The sequence below is a fragment of the Rhinolophus hipposideros genome (genome assembly GCF_964194185.1).
Source record: "Rhinolophus hipposideros genome assembly, chromosome: 20".
NCBI lineage: Eukaryota > Metazoa > Chordata > Mammalia > Chiroptera > Rhinolophidae > Rhinolophus > Rhinolophus hipposideros.
The window spans coordinates 17,641,730-17,659,616 of NC_138066.1; the positions used below are offsets into that span (position 1 = coordinate 17,641,730).

A 17,887-nucleotide genomic window follows, 5' to 3' on the forward strand; every position below is an offset into this window, starting at 1 on the left:
CTGTCCTTTGCGGAGGAGAGGGACAAAAAGGAGGAGTTGAAGAGAAGGTAATTGGTTCTGGCCGTGTTCACATGAGCCGTCCCTGCAGCATCTGAGTGGAGTCTGGTAGGCATTTGAAAGGACCTGTCTCGAGATGCAGATTTGTGCGGCGTCAGGGTTTGATAGCAGCTGAAGTGCTGAGAGCAGCGGGCCTCTCAAAGGAGCTCCAACCTCAGGGTTCCTCCTAGGAGGGGGCTGTGGTACAGGTGGATAACAGGAGTGTGATGTCAGAAACACAAGGACAGAAGGAGAGTCCGCTGTGTCAGGGCGACGCTGTGTCAGTTCTCCCTGGTGGCCCTTAGAGCAGTTGTGACTGGTGGAGGCAAGTGCCGGATGCCAGCAGGGCCAGGAGTAAGGAAGGCGGGAGATGGAGGCAGGGAGTGTAGATATCTGGTTGTGACGGGGAGGGAGACATGGGGCGGTGGCTGGAGGGAGATGTGCTCAAGAGAGGGCTTACTTTTCAGATGAGGGAGACTAGAGCACTTTCACTTGTTAGATGCTGTTGAAAGTTTCTGGGACGGGGGAGAGGTTGTGCATACAGGAGGAAGACAGCAGTCCCTCCGGGGCTGGAGAGAATGGAAGGCTTAGGGTTAGGTCAGAGTAGCTCTGTGCTCCACAGCATGGGCCCCATGGGACTAGGACAGAGAAATTGTTGGCAGCCTGGAGGGCCCAGCTAAGGCGGGTGGCCATTGATCTGGAGGCCCCAGTCTCCTAAGCCATGTGCTTTACGCTGTTGGACTCCCCCAGCGTGGGGTTCAGACAGACAATGGTGCTTTAGAGGAGCTGAGCGAGAGTGGAGAGACGGAGCATGCGCGTCAAGCTGGATAGGTAGTAAGTGATGTGAGGTCAGAGAAGAGAGGATGAACGGATTGAGGCCGAGGAAGAGCGCTAGAAACTGGATGCGTGGGCCAGAAGGTTGGGAGATTATGGTGTGGGGGTGCAATGTCTGAGTTCTTGGTGTCAGGAAGAGGTTCTGTCCATGGGAAGGTGTGACTGAAATGGAGTGGAGGGCAAGGTCTTTGGAGATGAGGTCAAGGCACAGAAAGGCCAGGGTGTGGGCTAGATGGACTGCAAAGGCCACCGCGCTAGGATGGTGGTGGCAGCTGGGTGGGGAGAAGACTGTGAGCCCATTGCCAAAGTCTTCAGTATATGAGGGAGTAACCAGGAGGAAAGTGTGCATGGGGTGAGGTATGGCTTCAACCTCAGAGACTGGAGGGGTGGATCCGGCCTTGGGGAGCAGGGAGGCTCCGTGGCCCCACCTCCTGACCCTGAGCTTGTGGAGTGTGAGAAAATGAACACCCTGCGCTGACAGAGTTGTGGGAAGCCAAGACCTTGAGGGGTAGGGGCAGCCACGTGTCAGTTACTGCAGGAGGTGAAGGCTGAGGGTGTGGAGGGGTTTGTTAGCTTCACAGTGAGGGCTTTGGGCTCTGGAGAGAAGGGTGTTTCCTCAGGAGGACGATCAGAGCAGGATAGAAGGAAAGCACAGCAGGAGAGGGAGGTGGAGGTCCCTTCTGGGGCTGTGAGCCAGGGATGAACGTCATGGGTGGCTGAACATTGTGCGAATACAATTCTGGCCCCCACAGGGCCTCTCGGGCAGGCTGGAGCACTCCTTACACAGCTGTACTCAGGAGGGGCCTGGCAACAGTACTCCCCCCCCAACCCCCAAGAACGGCTTTCAGGACACGGCTGCACCTTTTAAGCTGTACCCCATGATTATAACTGTTTGCTGCAGGCACGGGGTGGGCCCCTAAGCTGAGATTTGCCCCGAGAATGTGGTAAATGTCCAGCTGTTAATGGGACTGTTCTTCAAAAAACATATCATGGGGCCAAGTTTGTTATCTGTAGATAAAGATTTTCAAGGCCAAGCACTTGCACTGGAAGGCCCCTCTGTCCAAAAAAAAAAAAAATCTCTGCCCAGCTGCGGTCTTGTGTTTGAAATTGTTTCAGTGGGGGAACTGCAGCTCTTAATTTCATGAGATCAGATAAGTGGTAGAAGGCAAAGGGCCCTGGGGTGAAGGACATGGCTAATCAGCAGATTCCTCACCCAAAGTAAGTGTTGGCTGAGTGAAAGAATGAGGGAGAAAGAGGCAACACTTAGTGCTTTAAAAAAATGATTTGTATTGCGATGAGACAAACACCATTAGCTTAACAATGGACCCCATGGTGGTGGAAATGGAACTGGAGCATTTTAACCCCCAGTGCAAAGTGCTCGGAGAAAGTCCGAGCTAGACCCTCAGTCTTCGTCTTTGGCAGCAACTGTACAAAGCTTGTCCCTCTCCTCTTTGATTTTATTTCACTTTTCTCTCTCCTTATAATGCACCAACCCTTCTCACCCCACCCCTGTCCACCTCCCCTATCCCTTAAAATACTGTGAGACTCAGCTGAAGGCCACCTTCCCTAATGGCCCTGATTTGGTGGTATTGCTGCTCTCTCTGAACCTCTTCTCTGACACATTTCTACCTTTCACTCTGAGAAACACTGATCTGAATACCTTTCCTGCTAGACTGTAGGTTCCTTGACAGTAAAGACTGTGCCTTTGGCATCTTTATTTGACTAACTCAAAGCTGGGGTCATTGTTGAGTGAACTAAATACTATGAAAGTCAGACTCCTCTGCGACACAGAGATTGCCACGCAGTGAAATTGTAAAGGAACATTGGGTGTAAGAACAGCCAGCCAAGGGCAACATGGAGATATATCAGATTTCAAGAGATTCTGCTGCTAATGGAATGGAAAATGATAAGACCTGGAAAGCCACTGTGGTTCTAGAATCAGCAGATGGCTTCACACCTCAAAGCCAAAACATACCGGTGGTGCCAAAAAAAAACTGTATACACATTTTAAAAGATGTTAACACTTTGGTCGACGTTGCTGAAGCAGTAGTTTGCAGTAATCAGAAGTGTCTGGACGCTGATGGTAACCACACTGAGCACCTCTTGTAATTGCAGAAGTCAAACGTGACTTGTATTCATCTTTTGCTATCAGTATATATTAATATAGTCTTTTCCTTTCTTAAAATGTGTATACATTTTTTTGGCACCCTCTGTATATTCATTAACTAAAGCTAAGATTCTCTCAGTGCTGGAGGTGTAGCAAGGGTCTGTGTGGGGGAGATTCAGAGCGATCTCTCAAGATCTGTGGGTTTCCCTGAGCTAGAGGGCATCTGGCCAGCTGTCTTGAGTGATTACCTCCTTCTCATGTCAAAGAACCTGTGAACTTGGATGGAGGGACAGAGAAAGTGGGGGTTAATTGTGAAAGACTTTCTAAAATTCAGATATTTTGTTGTTCATACATCTTTTTGCATTAGTTTTGACTTTTAAAATTACTGCCTTAAATTATGGTTTATTCTGATTACTGAGTATTTTGGTGCTCTCCTAAGTTTTGTGGCTGAGGTGTGTTACTTATCTCACCCTTGTCCCAGATCTAGTTGTCAGGTAGGAGTGGAGCTAAGTTTGGTCTGGGGAGGAGGGGTCTGGTGACTGGCTCTGGAAAGTTAAGAGCCAATAGGTTTGAGATCAGGGCAGGAGGGAGACGGGGAGATCCTGAGGAAGGAAGTTTGTGTTTTAGGAAGATTCATTCATGTGCATAGTAGATTGGCCCGGGAAAGGCTGGAAGCAAGCTACTGGAATTTGTATACTAGATCATGTGTTTCTAGAAGTTGAGAAGCTAAAAAAGGAAAAAAAAAAGGAGATATTTGGGTCAGATTTCTTTTCAAGATAGATGTATCTCAATACATTTGGTGGTGGAAGTAAAGGGGTCCATGTAATGGAAGAGTTAACAGTTCTCACACAAGGAGTGCCTGCTATATACTAGAGCAAGGGTTGGCAAACTTGACTATAAGTGGCCAGACAATAAATATTTTAGACTTTGTGGGCCAATCTCTGTCCCAACTACCTAACATGGCCATTTGTTGTGTGAAAACAGCTATAGATAGCATATGCCTGAGTGAACATGGCCGTGTTCCAATAAAACTTTATTTACAAAAACAGGCATCGGGCCTGATTTGACCTGAGGAAGTTGTAGCTTACTGACCCCCTGCTCTAAGGCATTGTCACCTTCACGGTCAAGGCCATGTGGCCATGGTTCTAATTAGTAATTGCCAAGAAAGCATGGAAGAAGTGCATCCACTATCCTAAGGCCTGGAAGTGGCATACTTCCCTTTCAATCACATTCCCCTGGAGAAAAGTTAGACCTGTCCCACATCTTACCACCAAAGGTCTGGGAATGTAGTCTAGGGAAGAAGGAGATTTCAGTGGTCCATGAGCAATCTGTGCCACAGCTTCCTTTAGGGGCAGTTTCAGAACCTTCATGAAAGGTATGTTTACATACTCAGATAAATTTTGATGAATCCTTCACTATATGGCTGAACCTGTTTGGGATGGAAAAGAAAAAGCCAAGTATAGAAGGAATGATAGAAGTAGGAAATCACTATTTTCCATCCACTAACATAATCAGTAATTAGGGCAAAGATCATCAATAGATGGTATTGGATGACAGTTTGTTGCGGAATGTGATGTGGTCTCCAAATCCCTCTCCATAGATAACTTATTAATTTTAAAGGGAAAAGGCACCTTTACAATGGAGACATCTGGCAGTCACAGCCTTGATCAAATGACCAAGCTTAATATCACCAAAAATGGGAGAAACATTTATGCCTCCTGATCTGATGGAATGGGAAGTACATCACCTCCCCTCTGTAACAGTCTACCAACCTGAATCTAATGATGTGCAAACAATCAGAAAAAGTCCAAATCTTTGTAGGACATTTTATGTAACAATTGGCCTTGCACCTTCATAGATCCAAATGCCATGAAAGAAAAGGCAGAGTTTCCTAAATTAAAGGATGCTAGCAAAATACGATCACCAAAGGCAATACATGATCCTCGGCTAGACCCTGAACTGGGAACAAAAAAGCTATAAATGAAATTTTGGGGACAACTGGAGAAATTTGAATATGTCCTGTATATTAGATAATATGCCAAATGTTAATTTTTTAGGTATGCTAATGGAATTGTAGTTATGTAGGATAATGTCCTTGTTTTTAGGAGATACATTGGGGTGAAGTTTCATAATGTTTCATCAAAAATAAAAAAGTACAGGGGATGGCCGGTTGGCTCATATGGTTAGAGCGTGGTGCTCTTAACAACAAGGTTGCTGGTTCGATGCCCACATGGGCCACTGTGAGCTGCACCCTCCACAACTAGATTGAAACAACTACTTGACTTGGAGCTGATGGGTCCTGGAAAAACACACTTAAATAAAGTTTTTAAAAAATTTTTAAAAATAAAAAAGTACATATATTTATATACACAAATATACATGTATATATCGGGGATATCAAAAAAATGTATACACGATTTGTATTCATCTTTTGTTATCGGTATATATTGAGTATTACAATTTTAATACAGGTTTTTCCTTTCTTAAAATATGTATACATTTTTTGGCACCCTCTGTATATACATATTTGTATGTAGACTAATAAAAGAAATGTGGCAAATGTTTAAAACTGGTGAACCTATAAGTGAAGGGTATATGGGTTTCACTGTACTATTTCTTTCTACTTTTCAACAGGTTTGACATCTTTCAAAATAGTTTTTGGCCAAGCCTAACTTCCCTTAAAAAACAAACAAACAAACAAAAATTTTCTTATTAAATGCCATCATCAAGTTTTTTTTATTTAACAGAACTGGAAACTTTTCATTTTTACCCTCAGGAAAAAAACAGAAAAGATTTATATAAAAATTTTAGATTACAATGTTTTCCAGAGCATGTTAAACTTTATTATAAAATCCTAAGGGGAATACATTAAAAAACTATTATAACTAATTGAGTTCAGCCATGTTGTGGGATAAATACCAATATTCAAAAATCAACTGTATTTTTATATATTAGCAGTAAATAATCTGAAAATGAAATTAAGAAAACAACTCCATCAAAAATATTTACTTGGGAATAAATTTAAGAAAGGAAGTACAAGACTTGTACACTGAAAATGACAAAACATTAAAAGAAACGAAAGAAAAGCTAAATAAATGGAAACATTCCATGTTCATGGATCAGATTTAATATTGTTAAAATGGCAATATTCCCCCAATTTGTTTACATTCAGTGCAATCCCTATCAAAATCTCAGCTGTCCTTTTTGCAGAAATTAACAAGCTGATTCTAAAATTCATATGGAAATGCAAAGGACCCAGAAGAGCCAAAATAATCTGAAAAAGAACAAAGTTGGAGGACTCACACTTCTTGATTTCAAAATTTACTGCAAAGCTACACTGTAGTAACTGGCATAAAGACAAACATATTTCAGTGGAATATAATGGAGTCCAGAAATAAACCCCTACATTTACAATGAACTGATTTTATGTCCTTAAAATGTTATTATTATTTAGAAAAGAGACTGAAAATAAATCGATTAGCTAATGATACATCTACATTTTTTTTTTCATTTTTCCATTTCTGGGACAGCACAGTTTTATATATATATTTAAATTGTAGTAAAATACAACTAACAAGATCTCCCATTTTAAGTGTTGTGCAATTATCGCCACTATCCATCTCCAGAACTTTTTCATCATCTCAAACTGAAATTCTGTGCTCATTAAACTCCCCATTCCTTCCCACTTTCCCTCTCCCCCAGCCCTTGGTAACCCGTATTCTACTTTCTGTCAATATGAATCTGACCCTTCTAGGGACCTCATATAAGTAGAATCATACAGTATTTGTCCTTTGTGTCTGCCTTATTTCACTTAGCATAATGTCTTCAAGGTTCATCCATGTATTATGCATCACCATTTCCTTCCTTTTTAAACCTGAATAATAATCCATAGTTAGGTATACACCACATTTTGTTTATTCATTCACCCATCAATGGACATTTGGGTTGTTTCCATCTTTGGGCTGTTGTGAATAATGCTGCTATGAACACTGGTGCACAAATATCTATTTGAGTTGCTGCTTTCAGTTATTCTGTGTATATACCCAGAAATGGAATTGTTGGATCAAAGGGTAATTCTAACTTTTTTTTTGTTGAGGAAATGCTACACTTTTCCATAGTGGCTGCACCATTTTACATTCCCATTAACAATGCACAAAGGTTCCAATTTCTCACGTTCTCACCAACACTTGTACAATATGTTTTTTGCTAATTTTCACATCTTTTGCTTTAAATATATTTTTGCTAGAACTTTATAGCTACAGATTCCAACTAATTGTAATTATGGAAAAATGACTACCATATCAACTAATTGAAAAGTCCTCATTGGCAAACCAAGGAGTCAAAACTGATTTACCTTCTATTAGGAAGTCTGGCTTCATTTTATACGTATTTCCACAAAACACATCTCACTTTTGAATTTTAAGACAGAGAGCTGTGTCATGAATTTGTTGTCTGAAATAAAATACTGCGTCTCAATATTTCTTCCTAATGCTCTCTTTACTTTCCAGGAATTCTCTCTCAGGATTGATGTACTGACAGTACTGAGACAAAAGAGGTGAGGTCTTCATAAACCTTTCACCTGGCAACCCAAGAAATTTTTACACACAGGGACATTGTGCCATTGTAATATTTAGGATGTGTAAGAAGCCTGTCTTTTTAAAGTGGGAGAATGGGGGTGGTGGAAAACATTGAAGTTGACCCTTTTTTAAAATTCTTTTTTTATTTTATTTTTATTTTTTTATTTTTTTTAAAGTTGACTCTTAAAAATGTATGTGCCTATGCATTTCCTGGAGTGTTTCTTTGTATGTGTATCCCTGTTTAAAGAACGCCAGTCTAATTTATTTTGTCCCCCTCCCAACTAGACATTATTGCTTCATGCAGTCTGTTGGCTTAGTTTTCCCCATGTTGTCACGTGTTCACCATTCTTGCATTGGAGATCTTTTATTCTTTTCCTTCTTCTTGAAGTACATTGTTTAGAATTGCCTTTGGTGAAAATCTGTTGATAGTAAACTAAATTTGTTTTCTGAAAATATCTTCTTTGTGTATTTGCACTAAATGATATTTTATAATTCGAGGTTAACAGTTATTTCCTCTCAAGACTTTTTCTGTTGTCTTCTATTTCAATTGTTGCTGTTGAGAAGTCAAGTGTTAGTGTTATTCTTTTTAGGCAGTTTTTTGTTGCATTTGAGGCCTTCTGTCATTCTGTGGTTTCACTATAACATGTTGTCTATCTTGCTTTATGATGTTTCCTAAATCCAATGATTCCTAACTATGATGAAATCCAGGAAAATTGCAGCTTTTATTTAATATCGTCTCTTCTATTATTTTTGAAACTCCAATTTTATATAGATTTGAACTTTTTACTCAATTCCCCAAGTCTCAATCTTTTATTGTTTTCTGTACATTTGTATATTTCTGCTGTTTACTAGGTAATGTATACTTGGTAATTTTCACAAGTTACAGTTGTTTTCTTTGGCTGTGTTCAATCTGTTTAATATATCCACTCTATTTTTAATTTCAATGATTTGTTTTTCCACTTGTATAGGTCGATTGTCTTTAAAATTTGCCTGGTCATATTTCAATGACTTATTCTTGCTTGGCTTCTTTTTTTTTTTCATGAGTTTCATTTTTTTTTTTTTTAAACGAGGAAGGCCTCTTATTTTTTAAGGAGGGTACAGCTCACAGTGGCCCACGTAGGGATCGACCTGGCAACCTTGATGTTTATTAGCACCACGCTCTAACCAACTGAACTAATCGGCCACCCCTTTGCTTGACGTTTTGTTACCTTTATGTCTCTATTTTTATTTATTTATTTATTATTAAGATTTTGTTGGATAAGGGGAACAGGACTTTATTGGGGAACAGTGTGCACTAAGCGCCTGAGCCACCAGCCCGGCCCTCTAATTATTTTTAAACATAATTATTTTGTATTCTGCATCCAATACTTTCAATATCTGAAGTACTTGGTTTGCAATCATGTTTTGTATAGTGGCTTATATCCTTGTGTTTTGTAATTTTGGACTGTGAGCTCATATTTGGGTGAGCTTTATCTACTGGAATCCTCTGAGGCCCCAGGTAAGGATGTATTCCCCAAAAGAGAATCTGTGTTTGCTTTTGGTAGGTACCCCAGGGCACTATCAACTGAAAGCCACTTTAATATCTTGGTTTGTTTTCCAGGCCTTAATGGTAGCATAAATCTGAAATTTAATGACATGTAAGGGCAAACCTGGGGTTGAAAATTCTTGTGGAAATTTTTTCCCACCTAGAGGTAAGGCTTTAATAAATTCCCTTGTGGCAGATAGGATTTTTTTCCCCCTCCACAGCCCTTTCGCTGAAGGTATAGCCCTTTAAATGTCTCAGCTACTGTTTCCCCGAAAATAAGACCTAGCCAGACAATCAGCTCTCATGCATCTTTTGGAGCAAAAATTAATATAAGATCCAGTCTTATTTAATATAATATTAATACTGGGTCTTATATTAATTTTTGCTCCAAAAGACACGAGAGCTGATTGTCTGACTAGCTCTTATTTTTGGGGAAACATGGTATATGTGGGAATCTAAGTTTTAATTTTTTATCTTGCCAAGGCCATGTCTCCTGTCTCCCACTTAGTTGTTACTAGCCAAGATTCTAAATTGTTTGAGCCTCAGTTTCTTCCTTTGGAAGCTGGAACTAATAATAATATCTACAACATAGTGTTTTTATAAAGTTAATATTTTAAAGTACTTAGAGCAGGGCCTGGCATATTGTAATTAGTTAATGAACATTAGCTATTCTTGTTAGCTGTTACTTTTACCACTTGGCAGACAGCCTTAGGGAAGCAGATCCAGTATTGTTTTGTGTCCTTAAAATATTCCCCTTTTCTGTAAGTCAGCTATCTATTTAATGTTTGTTGTACTTCATCAAGAATTCCTAGGTGTTTGTTTTTTAAGAATATCTAATCATCTGTATTGCTGGAAATAAAAGTTGGTATTTTTGCTGTACTCAAAAAAACATTATGAACACAGCTGGTTAAACTCAGCTTAATCTGATTCTTGATAGATGAAAGCATGGATGTTAATGATTTGGTCCTTCTGTTGGTCTTTATGTGCCACATGTGACTACCTTTTTTAAGGCCCTTTTTGATAAAATGAGCTATTGAGTGATAGGAATTTGGGAAAACAGTTTGGAGTGAAAAAAGGTCCACAAATGAGTCGACAGGGCGACATCTGAATCTGACAAACGGAAAGCAGTTTGGACCCCTAAACACCTTGATTTTTGTCAGTGCAGTGAGTGGGATGGAAAAACGTTTTTAAAAAATGTGGTTTGACAAATGAGAAAGAAAAACTCATAGACACAGACAATAGTTTAGTGGTTACCAGAGGGTAAGGGGTGTGAAGGGTGGGACATGAGGGTAAGGGGGATCAAATATATGGTGATGGAAGGAGAACTGACTCTGGGTGGTGAACACACCATGGGATTTATAGATGATGTAATACAGAATTGTACACCTGAAATCTATGTAAATTTACTAACAATTGTCACCCCAATAAATTTAATAAAAAAATGTGGTTTAAATACTTGTCATTTAAGAAAACTTGTAATAGAATAAAAAATGATTTTTAAAATATATATTATTACACATATGAGCAATGGCTTACCTGGCGAAAATTGGTTAGTTGGTTCTACTTTGAATTACTTGCCTTCATGGAGAAAAATGTCATGACAAAGGATAAAAACAAGGATAAGGGGTAATAAGTTCAAGTTAGTCACTGTTCACTTTCATAATTAAAAAGTGGCTGAAATTAAAACTATGTGTCTTCATGTGGAACAATCTTCCACATCAAGTGGAAAAGGCAAGATGCAGGACAGTGTACATGTTATGCTATCATTCCTATAAAAAGATATAAACTTGATTATGTACAGTATCTCTGGAATGATCGATAGAAACTGGAAATGGTGGCTGGTGCCTCTAGGGAGAATGATTTCCTTTACACAGTGTTATTGTAGGTTGTACCATGTGAATTACACACACACACATACACACACACACACAATATGGTTTTTAAAAGGAACTCACAATATCGTCTTTATAAGATTTTCCTTCTGAAGGATAAACATCCTCAAAAACTGTCAGGCATCCTCAAACACTCTAAGGTAAAGCTGTTCGTTTTTAAAAACCACAGTATGATCGCTGCAATTAAGAACTGGATAAAGATAGTTGGCTGTAGGATGAGCTGTGAAAATTAGTGTTATCAAATAAAAATTAGGATTAAGAAGCTGTGGTACATTTGTACAATGGAGTATTACTCAGCCATAAAGAAGAAAGAAATCTTATCATTTGCAACAACATGGATGGATCTAGAGAACATTATGTTAAGTGAAATATGTCAGAAAGAGAAAGACAAGTGCCATATGATCTCACTTATATGAGGCATCTAAAGAAAAGAATATGTGAATGAACTAATCAGAAACAGTTTTGGGGACACAAAGAAAAAAACCGAGAGTTGTTAGATGGGCGGGGGCGGGGGGATAAGGGGAAAGGTGAAGGGATTAGGAAGCAGCTGGTAACCACAAGATGGCCTCAGGGTTTTTTGAAAATTAATTTGGGGAACGTATTCAATAATGTCGTAAAGATTTTGTTGGGTATCCGATGGACACGTGTCCCATTTGGGAGACCACCTCAGGGATACTGTGGATGCCTGATCATGGCATTGTACACCAGAAGCTAAACATTAATGAATGCCAACTATAATTTTATATATATAATGTGATGGCTCGGTGTGAGGTCGGAGGGATAGTGGATGGGGGGAGGGGGGTTCACAGTGTGAGGGATATAAATGATGAACGTCTAAGTATTACCTTGTCTTTATTACACCAGAAACTAATAAATTAAAATAAAAAAAATTAAACCCATCTTTATTTACTTAGAGATCTTTGAAGAGTATTTCCCTGAAGAGTAGAAGGCTGATCACTGATCAGAGACCTTTGAAGTCGGTTACCTAACATAAACACTGATCTCTTAGCAAGGTCCACTTGTTAAAAATCCTACCAACAGCAACCTGAAAACATAATTTACCACTTTTTCCAATTATTGTATTACATATTATATATTACATTAGACCTGGTCTTATAGTAAAATAAGACTGGGTTTTATATTAATTTTTGCTCCAAAAGACGTATTAGAGCTGATGGTCCAGCTAGGTCTTATTTTCAGGGAAACACAATAACTTATTAACTGGTAAGATTTTTATTTTTTCTTTCTGGTATGTCGTTAAAAACATTAAAAATGTATTAAAGAATGGAATGCAAAATGTGCATGAATTCTGGGATTAAGATAGGAATGAGGAGGACTCTGATTTCTCACTTCTGTAATGAGGTGGATGGTGAAGCCCAGGACCAGGACTGAGGGGTAGGGAGCAGATGGAGCCCCATAACCCGAGTCACTCTCCTCCATCACACCTGCCAGAACAGAACTTGGTGCTGTGTTGTCATGAGTCCCACCCCGGCACAGGTCCTGACCTATCGCCTGGGCCAGCTCACAACTATGCCCGCCTTGCTCCTAAGCGTACTCCCAACTCCTTTCCCGCCTTCCACAATTCATGAAATGCTGAGGATGGCCCTAGCTAGTTAAGCCTTAACCATTTTGCTAATCTAGGAAAGGGAGAAAAAGGGCCAGGGGAGAAAAGGGAGAATGATTTGATAGTAATCAAGTTGTCAGGGGAAAGACATTATATTTCATTTTTGACATATCTGAGGGGCCTGTAAGATACCCAAGTAGAAATTTCTAATAGGCACATAGTATAAAAATCTGGGTATATAGGTAAGAGATTTGGGGTCATCCTCTTATAGTCATTGAGGCCACGAGGGTAGGTGAGGTCACAAGAAGAAAGTGTCCCGCGGTGGATCTCCATCTTGGCTGCACGCTGGAGTCAAATGGAGAACTTCAAATCCAAAGCAAAGCAAACCTACAGCACAAAACTGACGCCTGACTTTGCCTCCGAAGAGTCTGATTTAATTGATCTGGGGTGCAGCCTAGGCACTGGGAATTCCTGAAAGTTCTCCAAGTGATTCTACCAAATAGCCAAGTCAAGAACCCTTGGCTTTAGAGTAGGAAGAGAACCCAGGATTGATCCCTAGCCCAGAACACAAATGTGATGATTAAGCAGAAGGAGCTTGTAAGGGAGAGTTGTGGTCCCCCAAAAGAGGGAAAAACAGTGGTGTTACAGAAGCCAAGGAAAGACTGTTTAAGGAAGGAGAAGTGGAGAGTCAAATACTGCAGAGGAGACTCAAAAAGTGTCTGTTTACTAATGTGATGTCTAGACGTTATTAGAGCATAGTAGGAAACAGCCCCCCCAAAGCTACCTTAATTTCAAAATTCATGCAAATTTTGCATTCTATTCGTTTAACATGTTTATTTTAATATATTTTAAATGACCTGTCATGGAGGAAAAACAAAATAAAAACTCCAAATTTATGAGCCGTCATGAGAGATTATCTTCATCTTCTGGGTTCTTAAAATTAAATTGCAAACAAAGTGCACCTCATTACAGCCCTAACTTATTTGTTCATACTGATTCTACTGGCTGTAGAAATTCCACATTTTTTTCAATTACTAATAAATATATGTATTTGTATTAAGATGAGTGAGAATAATCAACTCACCCCAAGTCAGGAAAAAAAGATCCATTCATTTTGCTAAACCACGACAGGACACGGAGAAGTACATGTCATCTACAAACCTAAGAGTAATGTTGCTTTATCCAGCTTCAGGGAAAGTACTCTGAAATTAGGCAGTCTGGTGTCGGGTCTTAACCACACACCACTCCCCAGATGGAACTTTTTCCTTAGCTGGAAGTACCTCTGGGCTGCCAGGGTCTGGAAGCAGAAAGGAAGAGGAGGAAGGGGGTCACGTCTCCTTGGCAGTCGGTTTCATTTAGGGCAGTCCCCACTTATTTAATATACTGGAGTTTGATTTCATACATGTGTCATACAGGGTGTCATGCAGGGTCTCTGGTCCTGCTCCCCACATAAGAACACAGGATATGGTGAGGTCAAAAAGGAACACCCACGGAGCCATAGATAGGGGAGTCATACCACTATAGTCTCGCTGGCAGCTGGGTTGGAGACACAGGAAGCAGGAGCCATATGATCCGCAACCCTCCATCCACTTGTCTCTGCCAACCAACCTCACTTGCTAGCTGCAATCCGCTTCTCTGCAATCCGTAATCCACACTCCACCACTTCACGACACGCCAGGACGCCACACCACCACGCCACACCTTGCTAGCTTAGCTACGGCAGTTACATCAGTGGTAATGGCTAACAGCCGGTAACAGCTGATGGCCAACTAGTCACAGCTGATGACCATCTACTACCCGAGCCAGCTCCTTTCTATGTGAGGCTGAGAGCCTGGAAACTGCTCTCTGGGACTCTGTCCCCACAACATGGCAACAAGATTCTTTGCTTAAAAAATCCCTACATTAGACTCTAAGGTCTGGAAAGACTTTCAAATTGGATATATTAAAATCATAATGTCTTTGATATTGGTTAAGTTTTCAAAGTGTTTTTGGCAAGTTAAAGTTTCTGGGAAAATTTTATTTAAAAGCACATCTAATTTCCTCAAAGCTCTAAATGGAAATATAAATAGGAAATGTCTTAAAACTTTGCAAATTCAGGATACAGGCTTGAAGAGAAAACAAAGGAATTGAAATAAAACTGATGACACATCTTTTTCAAATGTCACATTTAATGTTTTCACCACTGTACTTCAAATCTACATTGTACAAAGTGACCAGTAAGTGTGCCACGGTAATTGACCAACCTCTGAGATTGTACCTTTCACACCAGTGTCTTCTTGGGCTCTTTTGATACTAAACACGTTTCTCATTCAAGTGAATTGAAATGCTTCAGTTGGGTGGATTCTCAGGAGCCTCGTAAAAAAAAAACAAAGATATTGCACCATCTTTGTTTAGTAATTCAATGTTTGTTTCTTTCACAGCAAATAATTACTTCATTGAAGTTAAAACTTCCCAACATAACTTATTAATAGTCTTCAAATTCAGCTCAGATCACTCAAGATGAAAATACTCTGCTAAATACAGATAACTTACAATAACTTTAACAGTTAATTGTCCATAACACACACCAAGGTTTTTTCCTAGACCAATTTTAAGACGATCCATTAGTATTCCTTGTACAGGTGAAAAACAATCTTCAATTTTCTTGTCATTTTATTTTTAATATAAAAGTTGGAAGGGACATTCAAGTTTCAAGTCTCCACATTGAACTTAAAAAAAAAAATAGTCATCATCAGCATGTGGAGGTAAACAAGCCAAGTTGTATAACTCCAGGAGGTAGAGGCCTTCAATTTGTATTCATATATACATATGCACAGAAGAATTCAGTGTTCCAACAGAAAAAAAGAATTTGTCAAAAAGTAATAAGTTATTTACTACTGTGACATTTCAAGACTCCCACAGCTTTGCCTAAGGACACAAACACATGTGACATAATTCCCTATGTGCCTTTTTTTTTTGTGGCTTTAAAATTTTTAAAAATTTGTTTTTGTCTTTTATTTACTTATTTATTTTTATTGTCCAGTGCAGGAAAAGTCTCACAAAATTTCACAGACCTAAAATGTGCAAGCTAGTTCTCTCTCTATACAGCAATGTTGGGATTCTTTTGAAATTAGCCCAGAAATGAATTATTTACACACATGAAAGATGCATGCTTGAGGGTTCTTTTATGTAAGAAAGAGCAGAAAAACTTCTAATAAAAATAGATTAAATATATATATATATATTTATACTGGGTAAGGAAAACAGAAGTTTAGTCTCTCCTAGTCACAAACTCATTCTCTCTACCCACAACATTGGATTTTAGACAGCACACATTACCGTCACGGCTCTAATGAGAAGCTAATTATAGGGCTCGATCATTAGGTGGCATGCCCCTCCCTCCTCCCCCCCAGGTGCCGCCACGATCAGCTCACGTGGCTCCATGATTGGTCGCAGGCAAGGTTTCTAGATTCTTTAGTTTTAGAAAACCCATAATTTTCAGGAATGGCTCAAATATCAAAATGTATGACTGTCCTTTGTATGTGTGTATGTGTGAACAATCTCACTTCATTTTTAAAAAAGAAAAACAAAACAAAACAAAAACACAAAACCCCAAACTCCCAAATTTGGTTCAATTCTTTTTTGTTCTGAGGTGAGCCATAACAGCTGCACTAAATTCATAAAACATGTGCAACTCTGGGTAAAATATTTGTCTTCTAAAAGCACAACCACTTTACAAGATTAAAAGTCTAGTAACATTTCTAAATATTATTCATATCATACAAGTAGTGGTTGTTAATTTAAAACTTCATTAGTAAAATTACAGTACAAGCATGATTAACCTCCAGAATTGCAAATCCCAGACTCCAGTGGAAAGCTACATTACATCTTCAGTAGTACATTATCTTCCACCATCACTCCCACACCAGAGGAGATGGGGGCATCTCAGATGGCTGAGCAACAGTGGAACTAGAAAAAAAATGGAGAAATGGTGAAATCAGTTGTAACACCACAAAGGGCAAAGGGCAATTCACTGCTGCCTATTTTCCTCTTTTCCTTTAAAAAAAATTGTAAAGTTCATTTCCAGATTATTATTACTATATTATTATTGTTGCTGTTATTATTCTTTAACGTATCTAAAGTTGCATTTCTTTCAAATTGTTTAAGGGTCTGTATCTACTGTGAGGCTCTATGGTCCAGTGGTCTATACATGGCTTTGAAAACAACATGTCATTTACTTGTGTGACTACAGCAAATTCTTTCATCTTTTTTTCTTCTGGAAAGGGATAATGCTATCCACCTCATTATTGTGATGAATAAATGAGATAATGTATGCAAAATGCTTTCCACAAAGACTACTTCATAGTATAAAGTAAATGGTAGCTATTATAAATAATAATGTCTATAATCAATCAGGAAATTAACCTTAAAAAATGCAGAATTAGCCATTTAGAAGTAGCCTCTCAAAATATAGTGACTTTAAGTGGAGACCTATTTTGAATGAGTCTCATAAGCATTCTTTATCAAGTATTAATTGAGTAGTAATGAGTAATCATTTAGCATTTGTTATCCACAGATCTGTTTTTTCAGTTATTTCACATGTCTCTCTAATGTTGCCAACTAGATTATAAACATGAGGGTGTGTGTGTAACCACTTTGCTTCCCTGGGGTCCAGGATAATGAATAACTTGCACCTGGAAAGGTATTAAAACACCTGATTGACTGGGTCACTGATTCTAAGGGGAAAAGTATTAAAACAAAGTAATTTTGAACCACAAAGAAAGAAAGGTACAACTCCATTCCTTCTTTCTACTGAAAACATAGGTGGAAGAAATGAAAGTCACCCCGATTTAAAAATTCTACACAAAAAGTCTGCATTTTGGTTCAATAAATTCAATCAACATCAATACCACATCAAGGCCAATTAAAATGGAAGTGAGGAGAAGAGAAAGAGAAGCAGGGAGGAGGAGGAAAAAGGAGAGCGAGGAAGGCAGGTGGCGAAGAAAGGAGACAGAGTGGCCTTTCAGGTAAAACCCACCCTTCTCTGTCCTGCTTGGTGTCACCAGAGCCAGACCTTTGTTCATGTTTCTCCTTGGACACCTAGCCTGATGTTAGCCATTGCTGACCAAAGGCGCTGCAAGGAGCCTAGAGGCCACAGCAGTAGGAAGCAGCTGCCCTTTCTGATTCTGGTGTGTTTTTTCTGACGTGAAAGACCCAGCTTTGGTTGACCCAAACCTTCTGCCGAGTTTCTCTGCAACCCAGCAGGCCTCTTTGATGGACCAGTTCTGTCTCCACTTTATGAAAGTTTCTTCACTACCCTGATGCTATGTGTTCCTGTGATAGCCATATCCTCTCCAAAGAGGTCCAAATCTT

The 17,887-nt window shown here is 39.4% G+C and overlaps 1 protein-coding gene across 1 annotated transcript in view; it reads right to left on the reverse strand.

The window, feature by feature from the left end:
- Positions 1-14,690: 14,690 nt before the first annotated feature.
- Positions 14,691-17,887, reverse strand: part of NLK (nemo like kinase) — a 142,771-nt gene continuing 139,574 nt past the window's right edge. Inside the window, exon 11 of the mRNA XM_081028362.1 lies at positions 14,691-16,483. Coding sequence (XP_080884488.1) covers positions 16,429-16,483 — 55 coding nt within the window. The 3' untranslated portion in view covers positions 14,691-16,428. The remainder of the gene's footprint in view (positions 16,484-17,887) is intronic.